Raw genomic sequence first — 21,435 nt, forward strand, 5'->3', positions numbered from 1 at the left:
AAAATAAACTGTACATAACCCCCACCCTAATAACAGTACTGTATCTGCAGCCTCGGGGAACTCTAAAACTATGAAGGTTCTTTTAGAAATAAACCATTAAGAAAGTATGCACAGGAGACATGAAATGCTGATAGGCTGGTAGGATAGATAAAAGAAAATCAAAACATAGCAGGCTATTTTTTTCTAGAGTGAAATAAACTATTCAGGAGGCTGGTGCAACAGAATGCACAAAGCAAAAATGTGTCCCAGAGCTCCTTATTAATTAATATTAGTAATGGTGACAAAATCAGGCAACCCGCATCCCCAGTTCAGCATCAGCTTGCCTATAATGCTTGTTGCTAGGAGATAAATTACAAAGGAGGAATGTTGACTTCATACTTTTTAGCTGGCTGTTATTGCAAACGCAGTGTTGGACTCTCAATGAACTTTTGGCTTGTTCCAGCACTTCAGTGCATCAATTTATGGTCCTTTGTCATGACATAGTAAAACTAGCTAGATTAAGTATACAAAACGTATCTCTTTACCAAAATAGTGGCAGCAATTATTTCATGCCAAATCATATCAAAACAGTCTCCGTTGTTTTGATATGATTTGATATGATGAACTAACTGGCACCAGTCACATTCCAGTGACAAAAGAAAAATTTTCCATGTCTTTATGGGCAAACATAAAGAAAAACCATTTCCTTCCTTCATATTAACGTTGTCAGCATGTCCCTTACTATTATTCTTCATTGTTCTTTTAACCACTCCTTGCTGAAGTGTTTGATTACAACATTGTGTTGTTCAAGTGACAGTAGTGATCACAATTTTCCACCAGTCAAAATGACTTGTTGTGTTAGTAATATTTAATAAGCAATGGATATAAGGGGAAATCAAAGTTTATCTTATGTTTTCATAGTGGTTTGTAATATCAGTTTCCAGGAATTTGTTATCCTGAGAATTAATATCATAGTGCCTTTCTCATTCTTGAAGGACTCACTTGAACAATTTTTATTTAATTATTGCAAAGAGGACTCACAGAAACTGAGGGAGATTTTAAAGAGAACTGGGGACCAGGGAAAGACATTTTCCTTACTTCTTAGGCTGACGGAGGAATGAGGCTAGGTTTGTGACTACCAAGAGGATATAAGGACCAAGATGAGGTGTATGAAAACTGTGAACTAGAGAAAACCTAGAAGGAGGACTAAAATGGGAAACAAGGATTGTTTTGTGTATTTATCTTGAGTTTTTATGCCTTTTGTTTGAGATTAGTAGTTGGATGCATTTGTGCACTTTGATACTGACATCTCTTTATTAGATTACCGTATATAAACTTTACCCCTTAAAACTAATGAGTTTTAATCCAAGTTTTAATTCTGCCAAACATGAACTCCATATTTCATTTTAACATATAACTCTTCTGTCAATACATTTCTTCAACCAAATTTATAAAACTTTAGCATTATGACTGTATAATTTTATGATTTAAGCAGCTGTTCAAATTATGCCACTGGATTTCTGTTATGATGTGACAACTCATTTACAAATATGTTAATTTGTAGATAAAACTAAGTTTTTTCCTAGTTCTGCCATTGTATGGGGGGTTGTCATTAGGCGGAAATCGGCACTTTAATAGCATCCTTCCAATATTTGCTTCTTTAATAGTTTTAGAGAATGCATAATGGTAAAATTATGAACTTGAATTATGGAATCCTAGGTAGCATTTCATGCCACAATTTCTGGTCACAATTCAAAGTGTTGGTTATGACCTATAAAGCCCTTCATGACATTGGACCAGAATACCTCCGAGTCTGCGGAGAGGGGCGGCATACAAATCCAATTAATAATAATAATAATAATAATCATCATCATCATCATCATCATCATCATCATCATCATCGCCTTCTGCGACCGGTTAGGTCCCACAGAGTCTGCCTTCTCTGGGTCCCGTCGATGAAACAATGCCATCTGGCGGGACCCAGGGGAAGAGCCTTCTCTGTGGTGGCCCCAACCCTCTGGAATCAACTCTCCCCGGATATCAGGACTGCCCCCACCCTCCTTGCCTTTTGCAAACTCCTTAAAACCCACTTTTGCCATCAGGCATGGGGAAATATGTATGGTTTGTCTGGGATGTATGACTGTTTTTTATATTAAGGGTTTTAACTGTTTTTTTAATCATTGGATTTGTACTGTGTTTTGCTGTTGTGAGCCGCTCCGAGTCTCCGTAGAGGGGCGGCATACAAATCTAATAAATCTACTCTAATCACTAAGTCCTACTTAAGACTAGAATCCAAATTAAAGTGGGAATTTCAGCCAAGATCGAAGGATGTTACTTTCAGTTAATTCCCATTGATTTTTATGAGTTTAAAACTGTACATGATTGTAGAAGACTAATTGGTAAGCATAATAACTTGTATCTTCTTTGACTACAAAGTTCAGACTTTTGTGGAGAAGATATAACTTGTAACACGGGAATTAACTTTTACCTATATTCTGGTATATCCTCCAATGAGGAAATATTGTAACTACTGCTTGAAAGGGGAAAGCCCCCCCCCCCCTACATTCAATTACTGTTTTTCTGGTGATATTGCTCTAACTGAACTTTTTCCAGCTCCAAATTTTTATGTGGAATTGAGCCAAGTATCATAATTTCAGCTACTCATTATATGTAATATAAGTGCTGTATATCCTTAAAACTGATAATCGCAGATATAAAATTAAGTCTGTGCAGAAGGAAATTAAAGAACTTAATGAATGGATATTTTGATCTTTTGGGGTTAGGGTTAGCTTTCAAAAAGGGCAAGCATATCAAATGGCTGTATGGCAAGAGGAACTCAATCAACTTCAAGCCCATTAATTAAGGAAAACATCCTGAACCCTGAGTTTTCCTTAAGCAGTTGAGCAAGATGAGGAACCTCCAAGGATTGTTATGGAGAAATGTTTTTCAGGGATATTTTCTCTTAAAGATTTAAATATAGTAATATATTATAAAACTAAATCCCCAAAATTTGAAGTGCCTCCGTGAATGAAATGTAGCAAAAAAATTTTTTTAAAGATATTGCATTGATGAAATGTTACTTTCTTGGCTTTTAAATTGGCTCTTATTGAACAATAAAAGTACTGGATGACATGATTGTTTAAAAATTTAGTTCTGCTACTATTTACATATGTATAAATACATACATACATACATACATACATACATACATTCATACATATATATATATGTTTTTTATGTCATATCACCCTGGTGTATTGAAGGAACGTCACAGCTCCTTTTTGCCTCTAATCCCAACCCAGGGTCATTTCAAGGCAGTTAATTTATTCATAGCCGACAACTATATTCTGTATGTATTACATGTTTTTTGCTGAATTTTTTTAAAAATTAAGGGAGACTAGGATGGCACCATTTCGGCCTTGTTCTGGCCTCATCAGCTAGCCACACCCTTTACTGGGATTTGATCCGGCAGCTTCTGCCTTGTAAGGCAGAGAATTAACAGCTGAGCCACTAGACCTGATCCCTTCAGCTATGTACCAGGGAGGGGCTATATGTTTTTTATGTCAGATCATCCTGGTATATTGAAGGAACGTCACAGCTCCTTTTTGCCTCTAGGCCCAACCCAGGGCCATTTCAAGGCAGTTAATTTATTCATAGCCATATGTGATACATACAGAATATAGTTGTCGGCTATGAATAAATTAACTGCCTTGAAATGGCCCTGGCAGCAGAAGTAGCCTGCAATATTGCACTCTAAACACTGTGCCACCGTGACTCGTATAATTGTATTTCATCTAGCTATAATGTGCTTTTTTCTTTTATTTTCATATTTATTATTTTTGTTTTCCTTTTTAAAAATTATATTAAAGACTTTTTAAAAAATGGAATCCAGATAAAAGTATCCCATGAAGATAGTTCTCTAGCCTCTGCATACATGTAACTGTAGGTAAAGGAATCTCATTATATTTATGGGATATACTTTTGAAAATCAAAATCATGCACCATTGAATGACAAATCCAAAGGTGCCTTTCATACTAACTGTGAGTGCCTTTGTACGGTTACAGCTACCATATTCTCCAGCACTCATTCAAACCAAAGTGGAACTGCTGTGGGCAATGAAACACCGTCGCACGCTGTGAGCCTCTCTTCACCAAGGCCCAGTATTCACGAGAGCCCTCACAACCCATCAACAGCGGATCCAGGGACAGAGAGGTGAGGCCATTTTCCCTAGCACCCCCTCCCTCCCCCTCCCACTTCTTGCATCTGAGCATTTTGAATAGAATAAATTGCCTAAGGATTATCATCTCAAGGTTTCAAAGATAGAAAACAATTGAAGTCTACTTGAAGAGTGTGTAGCCCATTTTCTAGTGAAATTCAAAGGCAAGAAATGCTCAGGTATCAAATATTTCTTACAAGAAAAATATTGTAAGAAATATTGTCTGTATTACATATTCCAAAATAATTTTCATTAGTAACTGACTGTTGGTACTAAAGGAATTATTTTATAAAATAAAATTCTTCCATTTAACTTGTTGCTTGTATCCTTAAGATTTTTATTAACATTGTTTCCTCATTGCTTATTTGACTCCTATAATCATTAAGTGTGGTACATCATGATTCTTGACAGGTGTATCTTTTTCTTTTATGTACACTGAAAGCATATGCACCAAGACAAATTCCTTGTGTGTCCAATCACACTTGGCCAATAAAGAATTCTATTCTGTTCTATTCTAAAACCAACCAGTAGCTTCTGCTTCTCAAGGATGAGAGAGAAAAGACTTTTTGCAATGTGAGTCCACAGGATGGGTCTCTGCAGCATTTTCTAGTCTCTAATACAGTGTTCAGTGGTTTACATGTTACATGTAGCTATCCTGTGTTCAAATATTTACAATATACAGTGATACCTTGTCTTACAAACTTAATTGGTTCCGGGACAAGGTTCTTAAGGTGAAAAGTTTGTAAGACGAAACAATGTTTTCCATAAAAATCAATGGAAAAGCGATTAATGTGTACAAGCCCAAAATTCACCCCTTTTGCCAGCCGAAGCACCCATTTTTTTGCTGCTGGGATTGCCCTGAGGCTCCCCTCCTTGGGAAACCCCACCTACGGACCTCTGTGTTTTTGCAATGCTGCGATTTCACTGAGGCTCCCTTCGCTGGGAAATCCCACCTCTGGACTTCCTTTGCCAGCGAAGCGCCCGTTTTTGTGCTGCTGGGACTCCCCTGCTGGGATTCCCCTGCAGCATCACAAAAACATGGAAGTCCAGAGGTGGGGTTTCCCATGGAGGGGAGCCTTAGGGGAATCCCAGCAGTGCAAAAATGGGTGCTTCGCTGGCAACGGAAGTCCGGAGGCAGAGCATCCCAGCGGCAGCGGTGGGTTTGTAAGGTGAAAATAGTTTGTAAGAAGAGGCAAAAAAATCTTAAACCCCGGGTTTGTATCTCGAAAAGTTTGTACGACGAGGCGTTTGTAAGATGAGGTATCACTGTATGTTTGTAATAGAAAATAAGAAGGGAAAACTCACTCTACAAAAGGAATGTATTACAAGAGCTGTTATGATTTACAAGTCTGGGGGGAAATATTTCAAATTTTATACAGAAGACAAGATCAACTAAAAATCAAGCTAAAATTTAACATCTTTTCAGATTTACACTGAACTAAATTTCATAATGTAACTTGCACAAATGCAAAAAGTCCTAGATATCGTGATTGCATTGCTATTTCTCTTATCATGTGACACCAGGAAGAGAGTTAAAACTTTATTTTAAATCAACCTAGTCCTCCACTAAGTGCAAACTGATAAATGGTTCAAACAGCAAAAATTATAATGCTGTTTTGATTGCTACATCAAATAATATTCAGTATATCCAAAATGTAAAAGAAATAAACAGTGGAAAGCAATATGCTTAAGAAAATCTACCAACTACTAAAGATGCATTAAGCCTTTTCCCTCTGGTGCCTTTTATTCTGACCATTTTTTCTTTCCAAACTTGTTGGTTGTCGCAGAGTTGGGAAACAATTTTAATTGTTTATTCTGTCATAGAATAGCAGCCAGCCATAAATGTTTAATTAGTGAGTGGTGTTGGGAAAAGATTTAAACTCTTATTCTCTTGTGCCACCGTTTTTCACTGAAAAGAAACATATGAGAAAAATCCAATAATATATCTTTTATATCACATAAAATTGAGTTTCAAAAACATCATGTTTCATGTGGACAAGCTTCAAGAAAGAGAGACGGAAGTCTTTTTAAGGTGGTGCTGCTGCTGGTGGTGGGCTTTCTATGCTTGTTCCACTTGGATAGGCACAGAAGATTAATTCCTTTTGTAACAGAATCAGAAGCAAACATAGAAGATAATGTTTGTTTGTTTGTTTGTTTGTTTATCATTTGGATTTGTATACCGCCCAACTCCCAAGGGCAGCTCACAACCAAAGAACAAAACATACGGTGGAACATTAAAACCCTTTAAAAACAATCTAACCCAATTTAAAAACCAACAATTAAAACCAATTAAAACAGCTTAAAACCAGACATGTCATTAATGCCCAGATCCCAATGGCGCAACCATCAGATCAACGGCTCAAGCCTGCCGGAACAGCCAGGTCTTTACAGCTTTCTGGAAGGCCAGTGGGGTAGGGGCAGTCCAGATCTCAGGAGGTAGCTGGTTTCAAAGAGTTGGAGCAGCCACAGAGAAGGCCCTCTGAAGAGTCTTGAGACACAGCTACGAGACGGTTCTTTATTTAAGCTCTTTTTGCAAGTGACAATCAGCTGGAACGCGTCTCAGCTGGGCAATGGAAAACCGGCTGTATTTATACTATTTTTCCTCCCGCCAAAACAAGCTGTCAGCGCCTTAACCAATCAGGCGCTGGCTATTAGCATTTTTTCCCTGGTAACAGTTACCTCAGGCATAAACAGAGTATTTAACACCCCTCCCTTTTCAGATAAAAAAAATACAATTACACAGAGAGCCATGTGACATAGTCAGCCAATCGCTGCGGTCTTTGTATTGTCCTGGCTGACCTGCGCAGTTCATTTGGATCTCCGCTGTTGGCGAGGAAGGATGTTGGATCGTTGGTTCCTTCGGGAACCTCCAGTGGGCCTAGCTGCGCTCCAATTTCTGGAACAGCACAAGTGGGCACCACATCGTTCTCGGCTGTCGAAGGGAAGGTCGATGGGCTGGGCGAGCTGCAACGAAGTGGTGAGTCCATTTCCAATTCGATTTCGGCTGGTGTTGCGTTGTCTCCTGCCGGAATTCCTGCAGCCCTATTCAGTTCGGATTCAGGGCATTTACGCAGATGGTCGATGTGCCTAGTCCAAACTCGGCCATCATGCAACAATATTTCAAAAGTCTTTGGAGCTTTTTGCTGCAGTACAGTCCCTTTGAGCCAATTAAGGCCTTTGTCAAAATTCTTAGCAAATACACATTGTCCAATAAACATATGTCTCTCGGAATCAACAGGCATAGCATTAGTTGTACAGAACATGGGGTGCAATCTATCCAAAGTAGACCTGAGTTTTCTGCCCATGAGGATTTCAGCAGGGCTTCTATGGCTTATGGCATTTGGGGTTATATGTTGAGCCAATAGGAATTCATCTAAGTGCTCTTGCACCTCTCCTGGGCCAGCCCTTCTTAAAGCCTCCTTGGCAACACGCACATACCGTTCAGCCAATCCATTAGCCCACGGGGAAAATGGAGATATGAGCGCATGCCTGATCCCTAATTGGTCCAGGAACATTTCAAATTGCCTGGAGGTCAGCTGGGGCCCATTGTCAGAAACTATTACATCTGGGCAGCCATGTGTGGCAAACAAATGGCGTAGAGCTCTTATGGTAGCACATGTAGTAATGTTTGGTAGAACAATAATCTCAACCCATTTTGACAATGCATCAACCACTACTAGGAAATACTTAGTTTGAATGGGGCCAGCAAAATCTATATGAATTCGGGACCAAGGCCCTTTTGGTTGGTCCCAATCCATTGGAGTGGTTTTAGGGAGCCTTGGCCTAGACTCCTGACAGGGGTCACACCTTGCCACCCATCTCTCAATTTCAGAATCCAGTCCTGGCCACCAAAAATGGCCCCTTGCCAAACCCTTCATTCTTACAATACCCGGATGTCCAACATGCAGCATTTTTAACACTTTTTGTCTTAAAGTTTTGGGAATGATGACCCGGTCACCCCATAATAAACAACCTTTAACAATTGATAATTCCAACCTTTTGTTTTTGAATTCCACAATATCTGGCCCATTACACTCGGCATCCCACCCCCGTAGCACACAATTTACTATTTTCATGAGGATAGGGTCTTGTTTGGTATGTTCTGCCACCTCCGTGGCAGTAGTCAGGGGTTTATCCTCTAGCTCAATGAGCAATACATCTGCAGAGGGGGCAGGGTCTTGTACTAACTCAGAAAGAGGACATCTGCTAAGGCCATCCGCATGGTTAATGCTAGTTCCTCCCCTGTGAGTTAAGGTATAATCATAGGCAGATAAAAAAATGGCCCATCTTATCAATCGTGGGGACATGAATGGTGGAGTTGGTTTGTCTGGGGCTAGGAGTCCTAATAACGGTTTATGATCTGTAATCAAATCAAAATGTCTACCAAAAATATAATGATGGAACTTTTTAACACCTGCTACCAATGCCAGAGCTTCCCTGTCAAGTTGACTATAGTTCCTTTCTGCGCTTGACAGAGTTTTAGAGAAAAATGCTATAGGGGCCTCAGTGCCATTAGGCAGCACATGAGCCAAAACACTACCCACCCCATAAGGTGAAGCGTCACAGGTAAGGCGTAGGGGAAGCGAAGTACTGTATTGTACCACTACACTCTTAGAAGTTAAAAGGTTTTTTATTTGAGAAAAGGCTTTACTCTCACTGTTCCCCCAACTCCATGGGACTTCTTTCTGCAATAGACGGTGTAGTGGTTCTGCCGCTGTGGCCTTCTGCTTTAAAAAAACAGAGTAGAAGTTAAGGAGGCCTAAGAAAGCCTGCAGTTCTGTCTTGTTTTTTGGCTCTGGGGCCTCTTGTATTGCCTTGATTTTATCGCCTGTAGGATGGATTCCTTCGCCATCTATATTATATCCCAAAAATTGGACACACTTTGTACCCCAAACACACTTCCCAGGTTTAACCTTAAGGCCCTTGTCTTGTAGCCTAGTTAACACCTCCCGTATTCTTGAGTTTAGCTGGGCCTGATCCCTACCTGAAATAAGAATATCATCAAAATAAGGCAAGGTTCCCTTAATTCCTATCAATAAACGCTCCATAAAACTCTGAAAAATTCCCGGTGCCACACTGACACCGAACTGTAAGCGGGTGCATCTGAAAGGTCCCCTATGGGTAACAATAGTCTGGGCTAAAGAGGTAGGTTCGTCTACGGGAAGCTGCTGGTAAGCTTGCGCGAGGTCAATCTTTGCAAATAGGTTACCCTCCCCAAGGGAATGGAGTAAATGCTGCACTACCGGGATTGGGTAGGGGTGATGTTTTAATGCTTTATTCAGAGTGGACTTATAGTCTGCACAGACTCGCAGGGAGCCATCCTGCTTAAGAGGAGTTACAATAGGGGTTTCCCATGGAGCTTGGTCTACAGGGACCAAAATTCCCTGATGGATGAGCTGATCAAGTTCTGCATCAAGTTTAGGAAGCAAAGGCAAAGGAACCCTACGAGGTTTTAGTCGGATAGGAGGAACACTAGGATCAATGGAGAAAGAAATTGGGGAACCTTTATAAGACCCTAAAGCAGGACTAAAAACGTCAGGAAATTCCTTGACAAAATCTGGAACCATAGTATTAGATATTTTATGAATGCCAGATATCTCTATTCCAAGGGGAGACATCCAGTCTAACCCTAAAAGTGAGTGGGTGGGCCCAGACACTACTAATAAAGGTAGGGTAGCTGCGAATTTTTTGTGTACAATTGGAACAGGTAACATGCCTAAAACAGGTATAATTTTCCCTTGAAAATCCTTAATAAGTACATTAGAATACAATAAATCAGATATGTTAACATGAGGCATATACATTTTGACCTTAGACCAAGGCATAATACTATAGCTAGAGCCAGTGTCTAGTTCCATCTGGCAAGGTTGAGAATTTAAAAGTAAGAAAATGTTAATTTTAGATTTGTTAGCAGTTACAGTGTTGTTAATGGAAATTCCCCTGTTACCTCCTAAGTAGTTGCGGTTAGAGTTGGAGTAATTGTAGCGACTAGAAGTTTTGAACCCCTTGTTTTCGCGCGGTTGATTTTGGAAGCGTGGAGCTCGAGGAGTTGAGAAGGCTTCCTCCGGTAGGGAGGCTCGGCAAGCCTCAGCGATGTGCCCTCGGCGACCACAACGGTGGCAGTTTGAATCTCGGAATGGGCAACGGTGACGGGAATGGTTGCCACGGCAGCCAGAACACGGAAGAGATTGTTGTGCTTGCTTGAAAGGTCGAGGAAAAGCTTGTCGGATAAAGCAGCAGTCGTTTTCAGAGCTGGTAGACGATTTGATTGAATTCGGAGAGTCGGCCGGTTGATTCGGGGAAGAGATGTGGGCTACGACTTCTTGCTTGTCGTTCTGTTTCAGCTCTTTTGCTGCAGACTCAGCCACTTCTGCTGTCTGAGCGAGTTTGATGACTTGTTGTAGGGAAGGTTCTTCCTCAGTAAGGAGCTTGTTTCTGACGGTTGCATTCCGCATGCCAAAGATAAGGGCATCTATTAGGCGTGCTTCCGGGTTCTCGAAGCGGCATTTTGACAGCACGGTTCTCAAGCGCGTAGCATATTGGTTGATGCTCTCAGATTCAGTCTGGCCCATTCTGGAGAATTGGTGCCTGTAGACGATCGCCGGCTTTGTTGGCTTGAAGTGAGCCGAAAGCTTCGTTTTCAAAGCCTCCCAGGAAACCGAATTCGCTGGTGCCGGGTCGGTGAGTGTCTGCGCGAGGTCGAACATCTCTGCTCCACAGTAATTCAAGAAGATCGCTCTCTTCCGATCGTCGATCGCGTCTCTCATGCCGGCAGCCTCGAGGAAAACATCGAATTTCGCGAGGTAGGCGTCCCAAGTAGATTTTTCCGGATCGAAGTATTCCGGCGCTCTCCCGACGGCCAGGGATTCCATTTCAGCAGGCGTAGGTTCGTTCTTCTCTCGTCGCCAGGTGAAGAGTCTTGAGACACAGCTACGAGACGGTTCTTTATTTAAGCTCTTTTTGCAAGTGACAATCAGCTGGAACGCGTCTCAGCTGGGCAATGGAAAACCGGCTGTATTTATACTATTTTTCCTCCCGCCAAAACAAGCTGTCAGCGCCTTAACCAATCAGGCGCTGGCTATTAGCATTTTTTCCCTGGTAACAGTTACCTCAGGCATAAACAGAGTATTTAACACCCTCCCTCACAGGCCCGCCAGCCGACATTGTTTAGCTGACGGGACCCAGAGAAGACCAACTCTGTGGGCCCTTATCGGTCGCTGGAGCTATGTGGTAGAATAATAAATAATAAATAATAAATACATTTATTGTCATTGTCAAAACAACGAATTGTCATTGGCAATGAAAGTCGTATGACACCCAGAGACCAGTCCCACCATACATAAAATCAGAATAGGTAAATTTAAAAATAGAATAAAGAATTAGAATAAAAAATAGAATAAAATGTCCCACCCACTACAAATTCCCCACCCTGAACAACTCAACCATCCACATGACAAACTGAGTAATGTTGTCCAACAGTTCACCGATTGTGACCCTTTAGTTCGTTATTAAGTGCGAGTACAGCTCTGGGATAAAAACTATTCAGGAAACGTGTGGTCTGAGTTCTAGTTGTTCTGTATCTTCTGCCAGAAGGCAACAGTTCAAAAAGATTGTAAGCAGGATGAGAAGAGTCTTTGAGAATGGTATGCACCTTCCTAGAACAGCGAGATGTGAAGATGTCATCCAGGGCGGGTAACTGGAGCCCAATGATGTTCTGGGCAGTTTTAATAATTCTCTGTAGAGCTTTTTTGTTCACTACAGAAAGTGGTCCCAAAGATAGTCTGGACCTAAGCCATGTAGGGCTTCAATTCAACACCTTGAATTGTGCCCAGAGACCAATCAGAAGCCAATGCAGTCTGCGGATAATTGGTGTAGTGTGGGTGTACCCACAACAGCTCGTATGGCTGCATTTTGGGCCAGCTGTAGTCTCCAAACTCTGTTCAGGGGTAGCCCCATGTAGAGCGCGTTGCAATAATCGAAATCATGAGATTCAGCCTTGAAAACACACAGCAGAGTCATTTTTGCGCTACTATAGTTGCCCAAAATGCCTAACAAAATGGAGGGCTTCTGGGAAAAGAGAAACAATTTTGAAGAATAGGAGAAGTTGAAACAAAAAGGGAGAATTCTGAAGTTTTCTGCCATAGCACAAAAGCAAACACACACAGTCACACATGCCACATCATGAGGGTAACAAACAAAATGAAAAAGACTCTCTTTTTTAATTTCTGGGTTTGAGCAATAAATACCTGCTCCTTTTGACACCTTTTGAATGAATGAGTATAGCCCTTCTGATTTTTAGGGAGTCGTTTGGGGGTTGGGGAGAGGAAAGTGCTGTCAAATAGAATTGAAGTGGATGGATGCTGTAAGGAAAACAATTGTTATCTGCTCTCCAGTAATAATTTATTTATTTTTTATTTATTCATTTGTCCAATACACAATACATATGGAAGAGAATAGACATGAAGTAATATATATATAAAGATAATATGTAAAAATAGAGGAGAAGATATATATGAAAGGAAGAAAATATATATGATATATGAGATAAAGGAAAGACAATTGGACAGGGGACGAAAGGCACACCGGTGCACTTATGCACGCCCCTTAATGACCTCTTAGGAATCTGGAGAGGTCAATCGTGGATAGTCTAAGGGGGAAATGTTGGGGGTTAGGGGTTGACACTACTGAGTCTGGTAATGAGTTCCACGCTTCGACAACTCAATTGTTAAAGTCATATTTTTTACAGTTAAGTTTGGAGCGGTTAATATTAAGTTTGAATCTGTTACGTGCTCTTGTGTTGTTGTGGTTGAAGCTGAAGTAGTCATTGACCGGTAGGACGTTGCAGCATATGATCTTGTGGGCAATACGTAAAACTAATAAGCTCAAGTCTTCCTCACAATAGAGAGATTATTCTCTAATACTACAATTACACAATCGTATCATTTTGTTGCGAATAAATACCTTTAGTGCTAAAGACATATGTACTGAGGAAGAGGAGGGAGGAAGAAAATAAGTCAAATCGGTGCCAAGCTTGTGAAAATTCTGACAAAGGATTTCTCAAACTGGTAAATTTCTGAACTTTATTGTTCTGTGTTCAGTTAGAAGCTAGTGTGAACTAACCTCGCCTCTACTTTTTTCAAATAATCAGAATAATATAATCAGGTGCTATTGTCTTGAAAACAATTAAGTGAGGTTTAAAAACATGTAGCAGTCCTATCCTTGGCTGTTTCTACATTATAGTAAAATTCTGCGACACTTTAAGGGGCAAAAGTCTTTATTTGATGATATAAAATGGGTGGGGGGATCCATTATGCAGATTGTTGGGAGTGATTTGGCAGAATTAATTTGAGTAATATTAACAAAAGGGTAAATGACGTAATCTTGTTAATAGCTTGAGCATATATTGCCATCCATTCAGTTGTTTTTATACTTTTTGTAGGTATCTTAAAACTAAAGTATAGGCTAATAATCTCAGTCAATTCTAAACCACCTATAGTGATTAACTAGGAGACTACCCAACCAGCTTATTTCATGCCACCAAAGTGTAAAGAATTAAAAAAGTAATGGTATTGCCAACTACATAGCCAAGCTCTGGGCGATGAAAAAAATGAACAATATATGAGTTGACTTCATCCTTTGAAGTCAGAACAGCTTCATTTAAAATAGCAAATTGTACTTTAAAATATACTGTACTGTAGGGCAAAGAAACAATTTCAGGTGGCGATTTCTTAGAGGTTAAAGGCTTGTATTGATTGTTGTATATGCGAAGTTTAATTTGCTCTTCCCTCGGGAGCACTTAGATCTTGGTTGAAATAAGGCCAAGCATCTCTTTTGTGAGAGGCAATATAAGTAAATGCTATAGTCACCAACTGGAGTAACCCAGGAATTCATGAAGCAATTCATAAATCATTAAAATAACCCCACTAAAGTCTGTAAGAAAGGAGAACTCTCTGGCAATACAAAATGTGCTACAATCAGTTGGAAGGCTTTCTTAGATCAAAAGATATAACTGCACAATAGTTTCTAGAAGATCTTGTTTTGTCTGTTACTGGGTGGCAGTTACAGCTATTCTTCACGAACACAAGTAAATTTTGCAACAATAAAAAAAGCAAAGCTACTTTAAAGAAAATAATCAACTATTAGACTAAATAGAAGTTCTAGAAGTTTAGGCAAAGCAATCTTTGTGGGAACAGCAGTATCCTGATCCCTCAAAGCTAACAAATGATTGTATGAATGCAGTTAAAGTGGATGTATGGTTGTGAATTTTACAAGCTAATTCAGATCTTAGCTTCTTTTTTTCGAAGCACTGGAAGACAAAATGTTTATTCTAAAGCTAGGTGAAGATCAAAACCATGACATTTCTTTACTCTTGGCAGTGAAGAAATATATGAGTTTTTCCTGAGGATTTCACTCATCTCGGCCAGGTTTGCAAAATCAACATTGGTTTATACGGAAAGCTTCACAGCCTCCATTTCCCCTTGTGCTCTACTTTACAGAAAATGGTGTGACTTTCTCTTCCTTCTCAGCATTTTCCCATGGGGCCAATCAATTCCTCCCCCCCCATGTAATATTTGGATATCCAACCATTTTAAACACACACCTTATACAATAAAATTTCCTTTATTAAATAGAATGAAAGGTCCTAGTTTCCATTCTCTGTTACACTAATATATAAGAACACTGTGATCCTGGGAGAATTTTTTATTTATATTTGCAAACATGTATAGCAGGGGTAGGCAAAGTTGCCTCTGTTATGACTTGTGGACTTCAACTCCCAGAATTCTTGAGCCAATCACGCTAGTTCAAGAATTCTGGGAATTGAAGTCCACATGTCATAGAAGAGCCAACTTTGCTTACCCCTGATATATAGGGTAGTAGTAGTTTGTATAAACCTAACATGTTTAAAAAGTAATGATAAAAGAGGACAATAGGACAGGGATAGTAGGCATAGTGGTGCGCTTATGCGCGCCCCTTACAGACCCCTTAGAAACAGGAAGAGTCGACTGTAGACAGTCTAAGGTTAAAATTTTGGGGGTTTGGGGAAGAAACCACAGAGTCAGGTAATACATTCCAGGTATTGATCATCCTGTTGCTGAAGTCGTATTTTCTGCTGTCAAGTTTGGAGCGGTTTACATTTAGCGTGAATCAATTACGTTCTCGTGTATTGCTGTGGTTGAAGGTGAAGTAGTCATTAACAAGAAGGACATTTTGGTATATGATTTTATGAACTACATTTAGATCAGATTGGAGGTGACATAGTTGTAAATGGTCTAATCCCAGTATTTCAAGTCTGGTGGAATAAGGTACAGTGATACCTTGTCTTATAAACTTAATTGGTTCCGGGACGAGGTTTATAAGGTGAAAAGTTTGTAAGACGAAACGATGTTTCCTATAGGAATCAATGGAAAAGCGATTAATGCGTGCGAGCCCAATATTCACCCATTTTACCAGCTGAAGCACCCATTTTTGCGCTGCTGGGATTCCCCTGAGGCTCCCCTCCATGGGAAACCCCACCTCTGGACTTCTGTGTTTTTGTGATGCTGCAGGAGAATCCCAGCAGGGGAATCCCAGCATCGCAAAAACGAGCGCTTCGCTGGCAACGGAAGTCCGGAGGTGGGGTTTCCCAGCGAAGGGAGCATCAGTGAAATTGCAGCATCGCAAAAACACCGAAGTCCTCGAAACCCCACCTCCGGACTTCCATGTTTTTGCGATGGTGTGATTTCACTGAGGCTCCCTTCACTGGGAAACCCCACCTCTGGACTTCCATTGCCAACGAAGCACCCGTTTTTGCGCTGCTGGGATTCCCCTGCCGGTAGAACACATGGTGAAGAATTTTTTGAAGGGTAGCAGCATTGTTGGTGGTGTTAAATAGTTTAACATCATCAGCAAAGAGAATGCAGTTGCTTATAATATGATCACAAAGATTGTTTATATATAATACAAAGAGTGTTGGTCCTAGAACACTGCCTTGAGGGACTCCACCACACAATTTTCTAGGACCAACACTCTTCAGGAAGCAGGAATTGATGTGGCACTTCCTATTTTGACCACTTGTCTGTTAGACAGCAACATGATTATCTAATCGTGTAGGGGTCCAGAGATATTAAATACTTTAAATAAATATTACCTTTTGAGCAAGACATTTAACTACTGTTTGTAGTGTATTCTTTCTTAATATCTCAGGTTTTCAACTTCTGTTCCTTCTCTCCCCCCAACCCCCCTTTTTGTATAAGCCCTGGGAGAATTCTTCCTCCCCCTCCTTTCATGCAGAAAAGAACATCACAGCTTTCAGCCACCCAGCAATTTGGAGAAGTGCATTTGAAGACGAATGGTTCACTGAGCAATCCTTCTTTCCAGCCAAACAGCATCCAAATCCAAGGTAAGACTGAAAGCTACTGTGTTTTTTGGAGTATAAGATGCACCTTTTTCCTTCCTAAAAAGAGGCTGAAAATTCAGGTGCATTTTATACTGTGAATGTAGTTTTTTTCTGAAACCTTCCCCCCCCAGCCCTAACTAGGTACTAATGAACTTCCCCATTCTTACCTTGCAGGTTCTTTCATTGTTACTCTTTGCGAAGAATGTTTTCCAAGCCCTAAGTCTTTGCAGGGTTTTATTCATTGCTCTACTTGCTCCAAATGTTTCTTTCCAGCCCTAATCAGGTGCTAACAATATTCCCAGCTCTTATTGGCTTACAAGCTCTTTCATTGTTACTCTCTCTGAATAAGATTTTTTAAAAGCCCTAACCAGGGAATAAAATAATGTGCTGAAGCTGACCAGACTAAAGATGCTAGCCAGATGAATATTTCCCTATTTTCCTCCCCAAAAACTAAGGTGTGTCTTATACTCCGAAAAATACGGTACCTTAATTCCTTCTATTATTCCTAGTGATGAGATAAAATGAAAAGTACCTTCCTTCCCTGCAGTGCCACAAAGTATAAGATGTCACGGTCTTTGAATGCTGCAGATGTATATTTGCATTGAAACCAATGAAAAAATACACCACCCCAACAAATTTAATTGAAGGTTAAAAAAAAAAACTTCTGAAAGACTTCATTTTTTCCCCCTGGGCATTTTGTTTTGGAAAGATTGGAAACAATAAACTTTTTCCAAAGAATGGACTTTTCCTTTGGAGGGAGAGGGTGGGATCAGCCTTTCTCTTTCTCCTTTTCTTCTAGGCTGAGTTTGTCTTCTTTTGGAGTACAAGCCAGGGGTGGGTTCCACTTAATCTCACCACCAGTTCACATCATGATGTTTTGCGTGCGTGTGCTCACTCTCCTTGCACGCAGCATCCTTTCATGCAAATTCATTTCCGCACATGCTCAGAAGGTGGGTTCAGCCCGAAACACAGCTGAGGAGCTGCTCAGCTGTGCTTCAGACAAAACAATAGTTAGTATTAACTGGGGGGGGGAGGAGAGCTTTTTTTCAAAGCAGAGGATGAAACACTGATAAAAAATCGCTGAAAATTCTGAAAAAAAGATAGCTGCATGCACGGACCAGCCCAAACCGAACCGGATCTGTGACACCATTTTTGCGTCACCAGTGGGTCGCAAGTGGTTCAAGTGATCTGGTCTGAACCAGGAGGAACTCACCCCTGGTACCCGCAGTCCTCGAATTATAGCCGCCATTGAGATCCAGATTTCCTTTGCTAAGCAAAGCAGTTGTTAAGTGGATCTTGCCTGATTTTACAATCTTTTTTGCAATTTTTTTTTTCAAGAAAGTCACTGCGGTTGTTAAATTAATCATGTAGTCATTAAGGAAGTCTGGCTTGCCTCATTGAGCTTGCCCGTTAGAAACCAGCTGAGAAGGTCACAAATGGCGATGCAGCCTTGGGACTCAGAGACTATTGTAAATAGAAGCAGGATGCCAAAGCCTGAATTTTGATCACAGGATTGTAGGGAGCTGCCACTCTCTGGCATCTTCCCTGTGATTATATGTTCGCACTGCAAGATATTTTTTCCAAGGGACCGCAAAGAACACACAAAACATCTCCCCTTGCCTTCTCTGGAAGAGAAAAGGACTTAATCTCCGAACATATTCACCGAAAGAAGTCAATCTTCATTACTGATCTTTAATCAGGATGTGTGGGAAATAATCTGAAGAAGCACTTGAAACACTGATTTATTCACAGTGAGGTCAGGCTAGTCTTTAAATTTACACAGGTGTTTCACTAAAATTATAAAAAAGAATGCATGTTTGTTCAGTGTGAGGAGGAAGAGTGGTCTACGTGTGAAATGTGGAGTGAATGTTGAAGCAGTACAAATTGAAGATAAGGGACACCGATTTTGTGAAATGGAGCATAAGTTACCCAACTAGAATGGAACCTGAAAGCGTTCCCCCAGTTCAGATTATATTTTTTTTCATACACAATCTGATAGATGGCAAAGCAAGCTAATGCAATTCCATTCTCTGGGTGAAGAAATGAAGAAGCTCACTGTTTCAAAATGGTGATCGGACTAAGTAAAACCAACTTTACCTAATGTCATGGAATATAGTCTTCTGAAACACAAATGTGTTGAGAGATAATTTAATTCACTCACTAAAAAAAACCAACCAAATTTGCATTACAGGTTGGTTTTGTTCTGTGGAGCATAAACCATTGCCAGTTCAGATCCTAGGAATTGGGATGTCCCTAGAAAAGAGTAATAATGATGCATTGGCAGTTCTGTGTTAGCAAAAACTTCAGAAGAGAAGGATTTAGGGGTAGTGATTTCTGACAGTCTCAAAATGGGTGAGCAGTGTGGTCGGGCAGTAGGAAAAGCAAGTAGGATGCTTGGCTGCATAGCTAGAGGTATAACAAGCAGGAAGAGGGAGATTGTGATCCCCTTATATAGAGCGCTGGTGAGACCACATTTGGAATACTGTGTTCAGTTCTGGAGACCTCACCTACAAAAAGATATTGACAAAATTGAACGGGTCCAAAGACAGGCTACAAGAATGGTGGAAGGTCTTAAGCATAAAACGTATCAGGAAAGACTTAATGAACTCAATCTGTATAGTCTGGAGGACAGAAGGAAAAGGGGGGACATGATCGAAACATTTAAATATGTTAAAGGGTTAAATAAGGTTCAGGAGGGAAGTGTTTTTAATAGGAAAGTGAACACAAGAACAAGGGGACACAATCTGAAGTTAGTTGGGGGAAAGATCAAAAGCAACGTGAGGAAATATTATTTCACTGAAAGAGTAGTAGATGCTTGGAACAAACTTCCAGCAGACGTGGTTGGTAAATCCACAGTAACTTAATTTAAACATGCCTGGGATAAACATATATCCATCCTAAGATAAAACACAGGAAATAGTATAAGGGCAGACTAGATGGACCATGAGGGGTTTTTTCTGCCGTCAGACTTCTATGTTTCTATGTTTCTATGAAGTTTTTAGGAAATGAATTTTGTAGGAAAAATAGTTCATAGGGTTAGCTATTGAAGTTAGTCCCTGAGAAGGCTAGGGTTTAGAAGGGAATGAAAATCATCAACATATTTAAGTTTTCAAGGGAAACTTCCTTCATTAAATCCACCTTTGGTATTGCCCCAAGACTACAGTACACTGGAGATAAATATATTCTGTTTTTCCTTTCACCCGAGAGTTTCAGAAGGAAATGCAAATGTACCTGGTGTCAGTAGTTAGAATTTCCCCAATAACATTTCCAAATATTTTCTAAATACAGTGATACCTTGTCTTACAAACTTAATTGGTTCCAGGATGAGGTTCTTAAGGTGAAAGGTTTGTAAGACGAAACAATGTTTCCCATAGGAATCAATGGAAAAGCGATTAAAGCATGCAAACCCAAAATTCACCCCTTTTGCCAGCCGAAGCACCCGTTTTTGCACTGCTGGGATTCCCTGAGGCTTCCCTCCATAGGAAAGCCCACCTCTGGACTTCTGTGTTTTTGCAATGCTGCAGGGGAATCCCAGCAGCGGAATCCCAGCATCGCAAAAACGAGCGCTTCGTTGGCAACGGAAGTCCGGAGGTGGGGTTTAGGGAGCATCAGTGAAATCGCAGCATCGCAAAAACACCGAAGTCCTCGAAACCCCACCTCCAGACCTCTGTGTTTTTGCGATGCTGTGATTTCACTGAGGCTCCCCTCGCTGGGAAACCCCACCTCCAGACAAAAACAGGTGCTTCGCTGGCAACGGAAGTCTGGAAGCAGGGCATCCCAGTGGCGGTGGTGGGTTTGTAAGGTGAAAATAGTTTGTAAGAAGAGGCAAAAAAATCTTAAACCCCGGGTTTGCATCTCAAAAAGTTTGTATGACGAGGCGTTTTTAAGACGAGGTATCACTGTATTTAGTGGATATTTTCCACTAAACAAAGCTTTGTGGCCTAAAAAAGACAAATAATCTTGCTGTCCTGTTTTGGTTTTTCCTGGTCTTGCTGAATTTCTCTGATTCTCTGTGTATGTATGTGTAACGAGTGAGTGGAGAATTTGTGTTTCTTAAAACTCCAATTCATTTTCTACCCCTATTTCCGGAATTAGCTGGACTTTTGTCTTCACATACTCCTTTCTTTCAAATTGCCAGATTGTTTTCTCTATCTCCCATCTTCCCCACCCCCAAAAAAGAGGGGGGGTCCCATACTTCTAGGTAGATTTCACCTAAACTTCCATCTAGACAATGAAGAAATATCCTTTTGTGGCTAATCACTACAAAATGATCAGCTTAAATCAAGGGTGCATTTCCTCCTTCTGAACGAATCCAAAATTACAGTTCTCTTGCATCTCCTTTGAACGTCTTTGTTTTTTTCTATCCTCTGTGAAATCTCTTTTTATGAAATCAGACACCAATTGCAGCGGCTGACATTTGAATGCAATTATTTTATTATTAGAAGTGTGTATGTAGGATAATTGAACAAGAAAAAGGTTAATATGCTTTTTATTCTTTCCTACCCAAAGAAATGTATGAAAATTATGTAAAGAGGGTCAGGACTCCATCTGTCTGTCAGCAGCATAACACTCCAAAGCGGAACAGAAGAGGACCTCTTAATAGCATCTCTTCTGTGGGTCGTAGACAGCCTGTGCTGGGCTTTCTAGTGTCCACATTATGCACACGCCCGTACAGACAAAACACATTACAGTGGTGCCTCTACTTACAAACTTAATTCATTCCATTACCAGATTCTTAAGTAGAAAGGTTTGTAAGAAGAAGCAATTTTTCCCATAGGAATCAATGTAAAAGCAAATAATGTGTGCGATTGGGGAAACCACAGGGAGGGTGGAGGTCCTGTTTCCTCCCAGGAGATTCCTAGA

At 40.5% G+C, this 21,435-nt stretch overlaps 1 protein-coding gene across 4 annotated transcripts in view; it reads left to right on the plus strand.

The window, feature by feature from the left end:
• Nucleotides 1–21,435, plus strand: part of GLIS3 (GLIS family zinc finger 3) — a 195,460-nt gene that overhangs the window by 163,810 nt on the left and 10,215 nt on the right. For all 4 annotated transcript variants that reach the window (XM_070742593.1, XM_070742595.1, XM_070742594.1 and 1 more), the window contains 2 exons: nt 4,045–4,192; nt 16,430–16,575. In XM_070742593.1, coding sequence (XP_070598694.1) covers nt 4,045–4,192; nt 16,430–16,575 — 294 coding nt within the window. The remainder of the gene's footprint in view (nt 1–4,044; nt 4,193–16,429; nt 16,576–21,435) is intronic.

This window comes from Erythrolamprus reginae, chromosome 2 (assembly GCF_031021105.1).
Source record: "Erythrolamprus reginae isolate rEryReg1 chromosome 2, rEryReg1.hap1, whole genome shotgun sequence".
NCBI classification, from domain to species: Eukaryota; Metazoa; Chordata; class Lepidosauria; order Squamata; family Dipsadidae; genus Erythrolamprus; species Erythrolamprus reginae.